Here is a 16,040-nt window from a genome sequence, read left to right as displayed (position 1 = left end):
TCTGTATGACATTATACATATACACTGTGCTAGTTTCCACTGCTATGCTGATGATACTCAACTATATGTCTCAGCCAAATCAAAGAACATATATCATCATCTTAGTATTATTGAGGAACGCATAAAGGACATCAGACACTGGCTGTTGAGAAACTTTCTCTCACTTAATCATGACAAAACAGGTGCCTCTATTAGGCCCAGAGACAGCTAGGTCCTTGCTCTAATTACTCAATGGTCTTCTCAAATGTGTTCCAGGAGTGTTTCCAGCTGTCCCAATCCATATTGGGGTGAGCCCTCAAGTGCCCCTCAGGGCAGCATTCCTGAATCTCTGTAATGAAACTAGGGTGCAAAATATTCTGAGCTGGGATGTAGCACCACTCCTCAGGACCATACCCCTCCCAGTCCACCAAATACCACAAGAGTCCAGGGGAGGCAGATAGTACAGGCAGGACAGCCACTGACATAGATAAGGAAGACACTCTTGGGGGAACATCTCAGTTAGTGGACCAGGAACCGCTAGCCTGGAAAGGAAAATATGAAAGCAAGGCGAGATACAAAAGGAAAAAGGCAACTGTATCTTAAAAATAATGAATTATTTACTTAATAATCTTAAAGGAGCCAGTGAATCAGGGTGCAGTTTTATGATGATGAAGACACAGATCGCATATGGAGAGCTACACCCAGTCATAAGTCGATAAGATGGAGCATGCCCTCCAGAACCTTGATGTGAATTGTGGACCTTTGTTGAAGACTATGTCCTCAGGAATTCCATAGTTCCAGAAAACCTGAGAGCTTCTGCACCCTTGAATACAGTGGGCAGACTGAGAAAGTGTTTGAGGCAACAGCCCTTTGAAAACAGGCCCACCAACACTAACAATGTCAGATTCAGGCTAGTCAGTGAGCAACAGCAGAGAGCAACACTGGGACACCCCAGTTCCAAGGACAAGAAACAGGCCTGTCTATTTTTTAAAACTCCATTTTCAGCCTTGGATTTCCAGTACAACATGAGATTGCACCTCTAAAAACTCCATTGTATGATGCACTTAATAATGGAGATGAGCCAGATGGTCTAGCTTCAGACCACAACAGAAAAGAGAGGCGGGACCACTGTTTGTTGGCTGTTTCTGTTGCAGATGAAGAAAGACAAAGTGAACTAAAACCACTTCCCTCTAAGAGAAAAGGGAAAGGATCAGTACAAATGGTGTCAAGCTATACATAGTGTTTAAAGACTCCATGTGTGTAAATTAAACTGCGGAAGGCACTGTAAATTTTGTTACTGGATGCTTGGATGATGTATGCAGAACCAAGTATTACACACTGTATTTTGGGACTAAATTTCCTAGTGCTTAAAACTGAACAGACTGGATTATCGGCAAGGTTGCTGCATCGTCAAATGTCAATTAGGGTAGAGTCAAGACTTAAAAGACAATATTTTAGACAGTATTGCACATGCAATAGATTCTCAATGAATATGCAACACAGCACTCATGCAGAATTAAACAATGCACTCTGGTGCAATGAGTAACATCACAACTAGATAAACTAAGGACAATTCATTTACTCTCATCACCCTGCTCTGGTATTGTGTTGCCTATCATGCATACCTCACATGGCAAACAAATTTAATAAATTCATAACATACAACTTCTGCAGCACTGTTTAACTGGTACATTACACTAATGTCAACATACTCTTTTTTGTTTATTCAGACAAATATTCAGTTTTCCATTGTTTTATTGTGAATATTTGCTCATTTCTAAATGTCAGTACATAGTTGTATCTTTTAGATAGAAAAAAAAAGAATAAAATAAAGTATCCTGTTTCAGGAAGAAAATGTAATGACTTACTATTTCTGATTATTATCAGAAAATCCCAGTCTTTTATTCTTCAGATTCAATCTTATAATCATGTGAAGGATAATCATAAGTATGCTAATACAGAACAATTTTTGACTTATTTTTTTCCAATAACCTTCAACTACACTGTTCCAAAATAAAGATAAAACAATCTGATAAGGGTAGATTTGCTGTTTTTAACTATACTTCATTCAAATATCTGTTGGTAATTGAGCCTTTGCAACCAAAAAACATATCCATTTCCCTTATTTCTGTAATCAGACATTTTACATTAATGTGGGCATTTAAAAATAAAACTTGCAATAATGCTTTATATTATTGTTTTTACTTATAGAATGCAGAAGAACAGTATATGGATATTTTTTTTGTTGTTGCAAGGGCTCAGTTATATATCTGATATTCCAACCTCACTGACAAAAACACAACATAAGTAAAATTACTCAGTTTTAAATACTGCAGTTTTAAAACCTAGACCTAAATAATAAGGAAAATTTACTGGTGCAGCATGCTGACAAAAATATATATGTCAACAAGTATTAGTTCTTGAGTGTTTTGAATAATTTTGCAATTTATATTTTAGGAATTCCTATAATAAAATAAGTAGGGATATGAAATTAAATTGCTTAAATTGCTATAATAAATTCATATATGGTCAGATAATAAAATGATTTTATAAAACATATCTGTTATGTCTGATTCTTTCATCATCAGGTAATCATCATTAGGTAATTGTTTTAATAATTTAAAACATTAACCACTATTTAAAAATGCCATTTCAATAGAAGAGAGTCTATAGTTTTGATGAGCTTTAAAATTATATTTCTGATCCCCTGAAGCCTAAAATGTTTGTCAACCAATAAAAGGTTTAAAATTAATTCACAGGATTCTTTGATTTCACATCTTAGATGCCAACCATAAAAAGATGATCATTTTCTTCTAAATGAGAACCTGCAATGGGAAGAAAGAGATGGATATCATGCTATGGTAGTAGCAACAAATACTGTCATTTTCATTTGTAAATTCAGCAGTGCAGATATGTTTCCTTCACGTGATTTGAAGAGAAGAGGGCAAAGTGTTAACTTTTTACTAAAGTCTACTAAAGCATCTTGAAAGGCACAATGTCCACAGGAACTTTGATAACCCATTAAATTCTACCCCATGGACAACTTAATGGAAGCTATTTTATAATGTACCCAAAAAAACAAACAAACAAAAAAAAAAACAAAAACAAAAAAAACCCCCATAATTTGCACCATATACCGCCCTCTACATAACACAACATATATATCAATGAAAATTAATACTACATTATATATCTTATACTGCTTCACTTTTGACTAGTACTACTCACAAATAAGAGGAGTTACTATGAATATTAAAATGTGATGATTCTATGCAAACCTTGTAAATAATTACAGCTGTAATATGTATAGCATATTATAGTAAATGTAAAATCCATGGCTATTTCTTTAAGCAGCATGGTTGGTAACCAAAATATCTGTTTAACCCCCCAGTCATACCCGCTTGTTTATCATTTATATTTATATATATATATATATATATATATATAAATAAAGGACACTGGCTGCATTAACATCATTTAAGTAGATGCTTAAATTATATTTTACAGAATGGAAGCCCTTCAGACACTTGGCAATTGTTCATGGCTGACAGATAAACACGTATTCCTTATTTAAATTCAAATTCTTGATGATTCTGATTAATTTAGTCTTGGTTATATTTCAGTTGGTTATGCTTTGAACCTGCTTGCATTGCATCTACAGTTTTGCATGAACGTAAATGCAATTGTATTGTATACTTTGATAGTATGTGTATAACAAAACACAATCATTAAATGTTTAACCTTTGTAAATTAATATATAAAATGGAAGCATGTTTTCAACTTGACAAAAGAGCTTACAGTTTCTGAATAGTGGTCTTCTCCTCTTTGTTTTCTTCATTTTCTTTTGTAGTAACAGAAAAAGAGGGTTCAGAGAGGGGAGGAGCCTCTAGGTCTACTTCTACCATATTTGGTTCCAGCTGAGGCAGAACACCACTGCAATAACAAAGGTAATCAACATGAAAAAGCACCCAAATTATAGATTGAAAAGTCCCTTCATTAAAAATAAATAAAATAATAAAACTGGAACTACTCTTTACTGAAATAGGTAAATGATTGGCATTGAATGGTTTAAATTACTCATTTGAAATGAGTAGCTGTGACACAGTGCTATACCTTTTGAAGAGCTGTAGCTCCTCGTGTGCTACAAATAGCTGTGCTTTGAGTTGATTCCTCTCCTGTAGAACCTCTTTTAACTCCTGCATAGTGAATCGTGGTCGATTGGGGTCCTTCAGATCTACTACCAGCTTGTCAGTGCCGACTGTCTGCTACACAATAAACCAAAAAACTTTATTCTTTGCTCAACAAAGTAACTTCATTGTATCACTTCTACAGTACTAAGAAAAATAGGAAACTACTGTCATGTCTTATGTTACTACATTCATGCTACTATGTCTACTGTTATGGGGATGATATATTGTATGGAAGGCACACAGGTGAAAAAAATAATTTTCATTTATTTATTCTGTATTCTAGGTTACTATAACTTTTGTTGCCTACAGCATTATAATATTCTAATATTCTTGCCATATAAGAAGGCGATTGAGCTAAATGTTTATGCAACATGAAAATCAGGACTGCTTCTGGTATGTTATAATTACACCAACTATACCAGTTTTTTTTTTTTAAAAAAAGCCTTTTTCAACCAGCTCCCTTCAGTTCATTCCCACTTCAACCGACAAGCTTAAAGAAATAACTAATATTGTTCGTTATACACACGTGGAAATCGATGGATTTCATTTTACTTACAAAAATGTACTTTCATTTTACTTAAAAAAACCCAACAATTTATCTTTACTTTTTACGTTTAGCTAGCCACATGCCCAAGACTGAATGAAACATGGGTAGCCTGCCTAGTGAGGGAATAGATAATAAAATGTTATTGCTCCAGAAAACATTCTACCACCATCTAGCGGGAATGTAATGAATTGCTTAAGATTACCGTCAGAACAGTTTCACTGCCGTTTAAATATTTTCATGCGTGTTAAGTGTTTTAATATAATAATCTCATTATCCCGCGCCCAACAGGTTGAAAGCCCCAACACTATACATAATTTCAGGTCATAAAACACTGGCTTTGTAACATTTTGTAACGACTCAACCTCTCATAAATTCGAACGCAAACTACTACTGGGCACACAGATCCTTACCAACCTTTCTTCCAATAAACTTAATAGGATAGTGCAAAGGCAATATTTGAAAGTATTTTTAAGATGATCTCAGGCGATTTCTCTTTGTTACGGTGATTAGCAGTGTTCATAAGACTCACATTGTGAACATTTTCACTTGAACCTTCCGCAACAACTCTATCGAGTTCTCTTTTCAAGTTATCTCGCTCCATTCTGAGTTCCTCCAGCGACAGGTTATACCTGTTCACCATTATTTCAAACATTTCCAACACACGAACAATCTTGAATTGTAAATCCGACACTTCCTGACCGCCTCTGTTGATTTTTAATAAGTCCTTGCCAATCACGTATGAAATGTCATACACATCTTCAACAGTGAGTTCCAGCGGGTCCTTCTCGAAAGCAAGAACGGACAAACCATCTTGTAGATCTCCCATTTTCCTTCTAGCAAAACAAATGTTGGGGTACAATACGACCAATTTAAACTACTTTTTAGCAATCTTGGTTAGACCAGGCTGCAATATTTAATGATCCGGGAACACTAACAAAATCCGTCATTGATTCTTGGTTTAGAACCTTCTTTCCTCGTCCTAAATTACTTGTTACTTGGGCCTAGTGAATGTTGAATGATGCCTTAACCAACCAATGGAAATCGAACAAACTGCATCCAATCGCCTTTAAGTTACCCTAGCGACAGCTAAACCCATTGCTGTTGGCGAATCGCCGAGAACGTTGTCAGATTTGGAGTTCGTAAATGGTCAGTATGCTATACTGAGCCTAGAAAGAAAAAAACGTTCACCATTGAGAAACCCTTGGTTCTCAGAATGAACTGACTCTATATGAAAGAAATTACATAGTTTTTAAAAATAATTTGTGGTAGGACTGCTGAATTAATAAATATTTCTGGGTTGTGAAAGAAGAAAGAGAGGTAAAAAAGTGGACACAAAAAGAGTTTGCAATGTGCAGTACTTTCATTTTTAATACCCAGTGTCCATAATGCATAGGTTATAAAGCTTAAAGATTAAATAAATTAAAATATAAATGATATATTGTTTGGTTCATTAGAATTCCAATAATTATTAACAATTCTAACACACATTTTTCTTGTTAACACAAGATTTATTTTACTTGAAACAATTTAATTTCAGTTGAATGTTGCATATCTCTCATATATTCAGTAGGAGCAAATATTTGCTTATCACACAAATATGTCAGAGAGAGAGAGCGAGAGAAAAAAAACAGCTCAATTTATTCAATTTATTCAAATCACAAAACATTTAATGGTCAGTTTTCCCATCAGTGGCTGGTATTCAGAGGACATTGCAGGAAAATATAAGCCTGATTCATGAGTAGGGTAGGCATATTTATCAGTGCCAAACCACAGATTAAAGCAATAGAAAGACAAAGAAAAACACAAACAAAATCTTGCTTCATATTTTCTTATGCTTCTGTAAGGGTATAACAAAGATACAGTAATAAGACTCACATATAATTAATGACTTAACACTGAAGCTACTGAAGAGAACATTTATAATCATACATTTGTATGCTTGTTAGGGACTGAACCCAAGATTAGACTCCTGAACTCTGGCTAACTCCAATTCCAATTCAGATTCCAAAATCGGCATTTTTATACATGCTTATACACAGTCACACACACACACACACACACACGCACACACACACACACACACACACACACACACACACACATACATACATATCTATACACACACTCACACATTGTTTTGCATCGAACTAGTGCTGAAGTCAAACCGCACACAAATAAACTATGCACTCCTGTTGCAGTCTTGCACATTATCCTACATGCTGCTAGAGTACTGTACTATACCAGCACTGTACTCTGAACTGTTCTGGCTGATACCGGTGACTGCTATGTTCAGGGTAGCATGTCACTGATTCCTATGCACAACTCGCTTTACATATGCCCAGTACTGTGTACTGCACTAAATAATTGCACTGTCTACTCATTTTGTATTTGTCCTGTTCTGTGTTTATTATTGTTTATTTAATGTTTATTTAATGACATTTTTGCACTATATTGGACTGTTTGCACTTGTGTAGCATGTTGTCTGTTGCACTGTTGTTTTGTGTTGCACCATGGTCCTGGAGGAACACTGTCTCGTTTTTGTTGTGTACTTGTATATAGCTGAAATGACCATAAAACCTCTTTGAACTTTGAACTTTGAAGATATTTGTGGATCTACAGGAGATTTATTATAAACTTAAAGGGGCTACTAATGGGCTATTCCTACACTACTAATGGGCTACTACTACATCACTAATTGGCTATTACTACACTACTAATGGGCATTTATGTTCCAGTATAATATAATTTATTTATATATTTATTTTTTGATGATGATGATGATGATGATGATGATGGTGCAATCCACTGCAGAGCTAATAGCTTTATCACTATTTCCTTTTGCTGCAAACCTTGCATTTATGTTTTTCAGTCTCTGTACTTCAAGACATTTTGTGCTATATTTATTGAATGTAGTCTAAGCAACCAAGTAATAAACAACTTTTTAACAGTGGACCTAGAATTGACTATTGTTATTCCATCACTATGCAAGCAAACAGAAGGTTTTTGTGTCAAACCTAACTATTTTCATGCATATATGAGTCATCTCATGAGGATGTTTTGCTCCTCCACATCCCTATTGTGTTGCATGCTTCAAGCTGTCTGGTTGTTGTTCATAGAAAATTAAAAAAAAACTAAACCTAGAGAGACAGAGAGAAACAGCAGCTCAGTCTAAAAAACTGATAATGGTTCTTAATATTACTGAGTTATATTAAGTGGTAGCATTCACTATGTGACTTGTTATCTGTTCAGAAACAAGCAAAAGTGTGTTTAAAAATGAGAAAGGAGGAGCAAAGAGCCTTTGTAAAGTAAAGCTATTGTACTGTCATTTAATTTTTTAAAATTATTATAGCTATAATATTTGGATACATTTGGGCATGTCTCACTTCATACTTCATAATTACTTACCACTGGACCACTAGAGAAACTCTGTGATGCTAGTATGGGTACAGCTGTTCCTCTAGTTCTTCACTTTAAAGGAACAATAAAAACAATTATATTCTTATGAGCTTGATCTTAACATACAGTGCCCTTCAGAATTATTGGCAGAATTATATTGTCAATTAATCCACTGCCTGGCCCAAAAAAAGGTCACCACCTGGATTTAAATAAGCAAATAAGTAAGAGCCTCCCATTGGATATTTACTGCATGGGTGATTATGTTTCAGCTGGCAACAAGTTATTTAACCCTAACTGATGTGTGAGTAACATCTCATTTGTTAAACAACCATGTTGCAAGACATCCTGTGGTCGTGTAAAAAATGTTAATCTGTTTCAGAAGGGTCAAATTGTTGGCATGCATCAAGCAGAGAAAACATCTAAGGAGATTGCTGAAACTACTAAAATCGGGTTAAGAACTGTCCAAGGCATTATTAAAAAGTGGAAGGACAGTGGGGAAACATTATCTTCGAGGAAGGAATGTGGTCAGAAAAAAATCTTGAATGATCGTGATCGCCGATCACTTAAATGTGCGGTGAAATCAAATCGTAGAAAAAAAACAGTACTCAGGTATATGTTTAATAGTGAAAGTAAGAGCATTTCCACAGCACAATGCAAAGGGAACTCAAGGGATTGGGACTAAACAGCTGTGTAGCCTTAAAATTAACACTTGGCTAACCAGCAAAAACCTTGATGCTTGCCTACAAAGCCAGAAATGGACCAGACCCTTCATACATGAGGTCAATGGTCAAAGCCCAATCTTTACTTTGACCCTCAAGTACGCTCGGCTTGAAATACCTTGCTTCAGGTCTCATGGACGACAAGCATCAAGACTATTTTCTGTCCTGGCTCCAAAATGGTGGAATGAGCTCCCGTTTGCTGTCCGGACAGCAAAGTCCCTTGCAGTCTTCAAACGCAGACCTAAGACCCATCTATCTGCAAAATATTTAAAGGACAACTGACACTGCTCCCAAATTGACTGACTAATTTAGTACTTATTGTAGGGCATTGTTTATGTTGTTTAACAAACTCTAGCACTTATTGTTTATAGCACTTATCATTGTTTAAGATAGAACTTATGTATTTTGCACTTCTAGGTATCAGCATTCATCCCTGTATTCTACAGTATTCTAGTTCATTGGTATGTTTAATTCTAACCTTCTGTACTGTACTTGGATATATTCTATGAGTAATTGACAAAGCACTTTTATAAGTCGCTCTGGATAAGAGCATCTGCTAAATGCCGTAAATGTAAATGTAAAAACGACTTCAGTTTGCTAGGGAGCATAAAGATTGGACTCTGGAGAAATGGAAGAAGGTCATGTGGTCTGATGAGTCCAGATTTACTCTGTTCCAGAGTGATGGGCGCACCAGGGTAAGAAAAGAGGCGGCTGAAGTGATGCGTCCATTATGCCTAGTGCTTACCGTACAAGCCTGTGGGGGCAGTGCTATGATCTGGGGTTGCTGCAGTTGGTAAGGTCTGGGTTCAGCAACATTATGCACCCAAAGAATGAGGTCAACTGACTACCTGAATATACTGAATGTCCAGCTCATTCCATCAATGGATTTTTTCTTCCCCGATGGCACGTGCATATTCCAAGATGACAATGCCAAGATGCATTGTGCTCAAATTGTGAAAGAGTGGTTCAGGGAGCATGAGACATCATTTTCACACATGGATTGGCCACCACAGAGTCCAGACTTGAACCCCATTGAGAATCTTTGGGATGTGCTGGAGAAGACTTTGTGTAGTGGCTCAAATCTCCCATCATCAATACAAGATCTTGGGGAAAAATTAATGCAACTCTGGACAGAAATAAATGCTGTGACATTGCAGAAGCTTGTGGAAACGATGCCACAGCGAATGCATGCTGTAATCAAAGCTAAAGGAGGTCCAATGAATTATTAGAGTGTGGGACCTTTTTTTTTTGGTCAGGCAGTGTATAAGTAAACAATATGGATAAAATTAGCTTTTCAGACAAAATTAAATCTTGAATTCAAGTCTCCTAGTACTTGAGGTAATCCATCATGCCATGGGTTCTGTCAAAGCCCTGGGCGTTTGAAGGAAAAAACAAGACCAGGCTGCAATACTTAATGATTAAGGACACATTACAGGAACGTTTATAAGTTCTTAGAAGATGCAGTAGAAATCATGAACGAATCAGACTTGTAATGATATGATACATGATGTATGCTATTTATGTACTGTTGAAAATGCATAACTTTGTCTACTGTCTGTCAGGAATCTTGTGAATATTTTATTTTTAATGCCTAAGACAAATTTCTACATTGTAAAAAAAAGGAATATTCTATTCTGTTCTATTCTACAAATAGGCACAGTCAAGTGAATATTCTATTCTATTCTATTCTATTCTATTCACTTGACTGTGCCTGTGATTCTTGACATCCTCCTATAACCCTTTTAGTCAATAAGCTTTAGTCAATAAGCTGTCTATATCCACAGGATCCCCTGGATCCTGGATGTTTTTCCTTGTCACACCATTCACCTTACATTTTCAACACCACTGCACAAGAAAGGACAAGAACCAGCCTTGTGGGGTTATCTAATCTAATAATAAAGACCATGCAGTTTATATATTAGAAAATTTTTATAATAAAAAGTACAACTAGAAGTTTAAATCATAACATTCATTCCATGATGCTCTAAAGTTCCGAGAGTGCCTATCAGTTCTTTTTCTTTGAGTTTCCTAGATTCACTGCTGTCTTTACCAACAACTTGCAAGGGAACAGATATGTCATTACTGCAATGTTCATAGGTTCACATGCCTTGCCACTGGAAATGACAAATCCTTAATTCTAATGCACTGAAGATGATCAACAAATCTTAGCAAGCCTTCTCTTGGTTTCTCCAATGTAAAGCTGCTTATAAAATGTAAAATATGTACTAATAAAAAATTATGTCTCAAAAGAAAGCTGAAGATTCTATATTACAATTTATTTGTCACAATATAATTATGGTTGCACTCTGTGGTGATAATACAAATTATTTTTTAAAAATGTATTTAGTAGATACCTGTAAGTTTGAAGAACCTTTAACACTTAAGTGAAAGCCCTCACAAAAGTTATGAGGAAATGTTCTGCTGAACATAATGTTAATGGAGCATCCTAACAAGATTGTTAGCCTTTCCCCAATTATAGTTCAAAGTCTCTCATGCTGCATACTAAGCCTCAGAGGCCTGTTTATCAGGTTTGCCTTCTTGCATTAATAACCAGAGTCGATTTTGCTGATTATCTGTTTTAGCCTTCTCTTAAGTGGACTATTTCCTCCTTCTGCCTGCCTGTGTCTTTGAATTTGCCAGCTTGTTTCTTGTATCTGTGTTGATGCTCAAGCACTTGCATCCAGTCCTTCCATCACCCATGAGTACATTCTTACGTTTCGTTCTGATTTGACAAAATGTGTTCTATGAACATTTCCTGAACATTTGTCCTCTAATGTTCTGAGAACATTTTATAGAATATTCTGATAACCAAAAAAAAAACTGGATACAATGTTAAAATATTTCCAGAACATTAAAAAAATTATCCCATAGCCTAACATTAGGGGAACATTCAAGGAATACAAAAATGGGTTGGGTTGGTTGTTACATAGCTGGTGTGCTGAACCGGAGAACCACTATTCAACTGTTCACTGGTCATGTCTGTAATCACAGGGCACATGAGTTTTACCCAAGCCATGTTACTATAATGTTTTTTTCAGAGCTGATCTGAAATACCATATATAATATGATTTGTAAACAATTAACTGCTTCAATTTGCTCACATAAACACTTACCAGGAGAGGAACTTTAAAAAGAGAAATTGTTCAAGAATAAAGGTGAAATAATGATACATTTTTTAATGCAATCTACATACATCATAGATGTCTCAGAAGGCATCAATTTAGGTTACCTGTAAGAAGACTGTCATATCCTCTTCACTTTAGTGCACCAAAATGCACCAAAAACATTCAGCTAGAAAATCTTGTTCCATTCCACCTTCTACCCAAACTGTATTCTGTATGTCATCTGCTTTCACAATACACTTGGGCTGAACAGTTTATTTTATTAGAACCTATAGATAAATTATCAATGCAATAAAGCCATTTCATATAATATTCAAACAACACCATTATAATTACTCATATTGTAAGATCTGAAATGCTAATATACAGTGGTATGGAAAAGTGTTTGCCCCCTTCCTGATATCTTATTTTTTTGCATGTTTGTCACGCTTAAATGTTTCAGATCAAACAAAATGAAATATTACACAAAGATAACACAAGTAAACACAAAGTGCAGTTTTTAAATGAAGGCTTTTATTATTAAGGGGAAAAAAAAATCCAAACCTACATGGCCCTGTGTGAAAAAGTGATTGCCCCCTAAACCTAATAACTGGTTGGGCCACCCTTAGCAGCAACAACTGCAATCAAGTGTTTGCCTTAACTGGCAATGAGTCTTTTATAGTGCTGTGGAGGAATTTTGGCCCACTCATCTTTGCAGAATTGTTGTAATTCGGCCACATTGGAGGGTTTTCGAGCACGAACTGCCTTTTTAAGGCTATGCCACAGTATCTCAGTTGGATTCAGATAAAGACTTTGGACTAGGCCACTCGAAAGTCTTCATTTTATTTTTCTTAAGCCATTCAGAGGTGGACTTGCTGGTGTGTTTTGGATCATTGTCCTGCTGCAGAACCCAAGTGCGCTTCTGCTTGAGGTCATGAACAGATGGCTGGACATTCTCCATCAGTTCATGGTTCCATTTACCACAGCAAGTCTTCCAGGTCCTGAAGCAGCAAAACTGCCCCAGACCATCACACTACCACCACCATATTTTACTGTTGGTATGATGTTCCTTTTCTGAAAGTACCTTCTGAAGTACCTTCCAAAAAGTTTAACTTCTGTCTCGTCAGTCCACAGAGTATTTTCCCAAAAGTTTTGGGGATCATCAAGATGTTTTCTAGCAAAACTGAGACGAACCTTTTTGTTCTTTTTGCTCAGCAGTGGTTTTTGTCTTGGAACTCTGCCATGCAGGCCATTTTTGCCCAGTCTCTTTCTTATGGTGGAGTCATGAACACTGACCTTAACTGAGGCAAGTGAGGCCTGCAGTTCTTTGGATGTTGTTGTGGGGTCTTTTGTAACCTCTTGGATGAGTCATCGCTGCGCTCCTGGGAAGGTTCACCACTGTTCCATATTTTCGCCATTTGTGGATAATGGCTCTCACTATGGTTCGCTAGAGTCCCAAAGCTTTAGAACCTTTTCCAGACTGATAAATCTCAATCACTTTGTATCTAATTTGTTCCTGAATTTCTTTGGATTGCACTTTGCCAGGCAGGTCCTATTTAAGTGATTCCTTGATTGAGAAGAGGTGTGGCAGTAATCAGGCCTGGGTGTGGCTAGAGAAATTGAAAGCTTTCCAAAGATATGATAAACCACAGTTAATTTATGTTTTAACCGTGGGGGGGAATCACTTTTTCCACACCTGGCCATGTAGGTTTGGATTTTAAAAACTGCATTTTGTGTTTACTTGTGTTATCTTTGTCTAATATTTACATTTGTTTGATGATCTGAAACATTTAAGTGTGACAAACATGTCAGGAAGGGGGCAATCACTTTTTCACACCAGGTTCATGTTGTCTTTGCGAAGTATTGCCTCTTGTGCATACTGAGCATTTATAGTATTCCTGTTTTTCTGGTTATGATCATCTGCTGTGTATTTTTGGATTCTGATTCTGGTTTGAACTTTGGCTTTGTTTGCCTGTGTTTATTTACTGCTGTACTGGTTTTGGATCTAGTTTTGTGTTTTCTCATTATGACTCAGACACTCATCCGGCATACTACGTATTGGTGTCAGGTTAAGACCCGGCATTGTATTTTTCTTTATTTGAGGTCTTTATGCCAGTATTTTTAATGACTGTGTTAATAAATTTACATGTAGCATACATGTAGAGTGGTTGCAGGCTATAGTACCACAGTACAGTACCTCTCTCTATTCTTCATTGTCATTACAAAGTCAAGTCTTCCAATAGCATTATGATGTGTGTAGAGATTAACCTGGCCATTTTTATTAAAATAGGCATGTAGCTGTTGGGTAACTTTACATCACTACTGGCACAGAAATTCCAGGATACCGGCTTTGTTTGATGGCTTGTGACCATCCATCTTTCTCTTGATCACATTCCAGAGGTTTTAAATGGGGTTCAGGTCTGGAGATTAGGCTGGCCATGATAGGGTCTTGATTTCAGCCTTGCTGAAATACCCCAAGATCATCACCGATCCTGCACCATGTTTCACAGTGGGTGCAAGACATTGGCTTGTAGGCCTCTCCAGGTACCCGTTTAACCATTACATGACCAGGAGTTGGACAAAGCTGAAAATTGAACTCATCGGAGAAGATGATGTTACTCCAGTCCTCTACATTCCAATCCTTATGGTCTTTTGCAAACTTCAGTCTGGCTCTTCTTTGCTTCTCATTGATGAAAGGCTTTTTTTTCTAGCTTTGCACAACTTCAGCCCTGCCTTCAGAAGCCCGTTTCAAACAATCCTCCATGTGCAATTCACCCCAACTGCCGCATGCCATTCTTTTTGTAGGTCACGATGTCATCTTATGGTTGTTAAGTGACATTCAAATGAGGTGGCGATCATCATGTTCAATAGAGAGTCATTTTTCAACCTCTGCCAGTCTGATTTGTTGTCCCATGTGTTCGCTGCCTGACCTTGTTCTTATTTTAAAATTTTCAAGATGGAAGCAACCTGACGCTTATTGTATCCCTCTGGCAGTAAAGCTACAATTGAACCCTTCTTTTCCTCATTAAGAACCTCTTTTCAACTCTTTTGGCATGGTCTGTAGTTTTATTTTGACTACACTTACTTTTTGGGAAGTTCTAGCACTGCTCTCCCCATCCAGCTGGATCTAAAACAAGAGAATAGTAATGACAGCAGCTGTAGTTTTTATACTGTTGCTTGTTAGAACAGGATTTTGTTCAGGTGATCACCTAGTCAGCATGTCCTTAAGTAGAATGAGGTGTGTCTGTGAAGGAATTCAACAAACACTTGAATGGAATGGCTGCTGTACATGTGGAGATGGTGATTTAAGAAAAAACTTCAGTGGTCTCATTTTTTTCCAAAGCTGTATATATAACATTCCTAAAACAACAAATCTAATGATGGCCTAAGACTTTTGCACAGTACCGTCCATATATTACATTTTATATTCTTATACTTTATAGTATTATTTTTGATACATTTAACTATACTCCCACTGTTTTTCTTCTATTTGGATTCAATTTGCAGAATGTAGTTGCTTTTAAGAGAATGTTGACAGCAATGAATGAAACAGTATTTCCAAATTAGTTTGTATTGTGCTAATTACATCATGGTAATTGTCGGTTGCTAGTTTCAATCCTTTGCCTCATTACCACAGTAGGCACGGTAGGCCTCTTCTCCAAATTTAAAGAAGCACAATCTATTCTATTAAGAATTAACTCACTAAACATTTTGTTATTTTTGTCACTTTACTCTCAACGGTTTAGAAATGTGGCAATTTGAAATAGAATTCTACATTATATAAAACAAAACAATTTCCACTAGAGGGTGGCAAACTCACTAAGTATATGACAAATGAAGGGCAATGTGATCCAGGATGGCTATAAATGATGTACACACTATTTTTCCCATGGTACAGTTCTACAAATTGTATTTTGGCCCATGAAACACATATCTTATTAATTAATTACATTCATTCATATAAAAGCAAAGTATACATACAAATTCAAACAAAAATAGCCTAGAATTAATATTTTCATTTCTGAATGGATGAACTCATCCTAGATTGGATAGATGTTAGCATGGGCATAAAGGAATGCATGAATGAAATTGAAACAGTGAGGACACA

The 16,040-nt window shown here is 36.3% G+C and overlaps 1 protein-coding gene across 2 annotated transcripts; it reads right to left on the bottom strand.

Annotated features, from left to right (window-relative positions):
- Nucleotides 1-219: 219 nt before the first annotated feature.
- rilpl2 (Rab interacting lysosomal protein-like 2) lies at nt 220-5,711 on the bottom strand. Of its 2 annotated transcripts, none has more exons than XM_027016889.2 (4): nt 5,246-5,711; nt 4,093-4,244; nt 3,778-3,912; nt 220-2,804 (listed from the first exon to the last, which is right to left on the bottom strand). In XM_027016889.2, the coding sequence occupies exons 1-4, from the start codon at nt 5,540-5,542 to the stop codon at nt 2,783-2,785; spliced, it is 606 nt and encodes a 201-aa protein (XP_026872690.1). In that variant the 5' UTR covers nt 5,543-5,711; the 3' UTR covers nt 220-2,782. The 2 variants fall into 2 exon arrangements, with proteins under 2 accessions (XP_026872690.1, XP_026872691.1); XM_027016890.2 differs by having other exon boundaries at nt 4,093-4,241.
- Nucleotides 5,712-16,040: the final 10,329 nt, after the last annotated feature.

Source organism: Electrophorus electricus, chromosome 5, assembly GCF_013358815.1.
Source record: "Electrophorus electricus isolate fEleEle1 chromosome 5, fEleEle1.pri, whole genome shotgun sequence".
NCBI classification, from domain to species: domain Eukaryota; kingdom Metazoa; phylum Chordata; class Actinopteri; order Gymnotiformes; family Gymnotidae; genus Electrophorus; species Electrophorus electricus.
The sequence above is the reverse complement of the archived record's forward strand: the minus strand, read 5'-3'. Positions and strand labels throughout refer to the sequence as shown.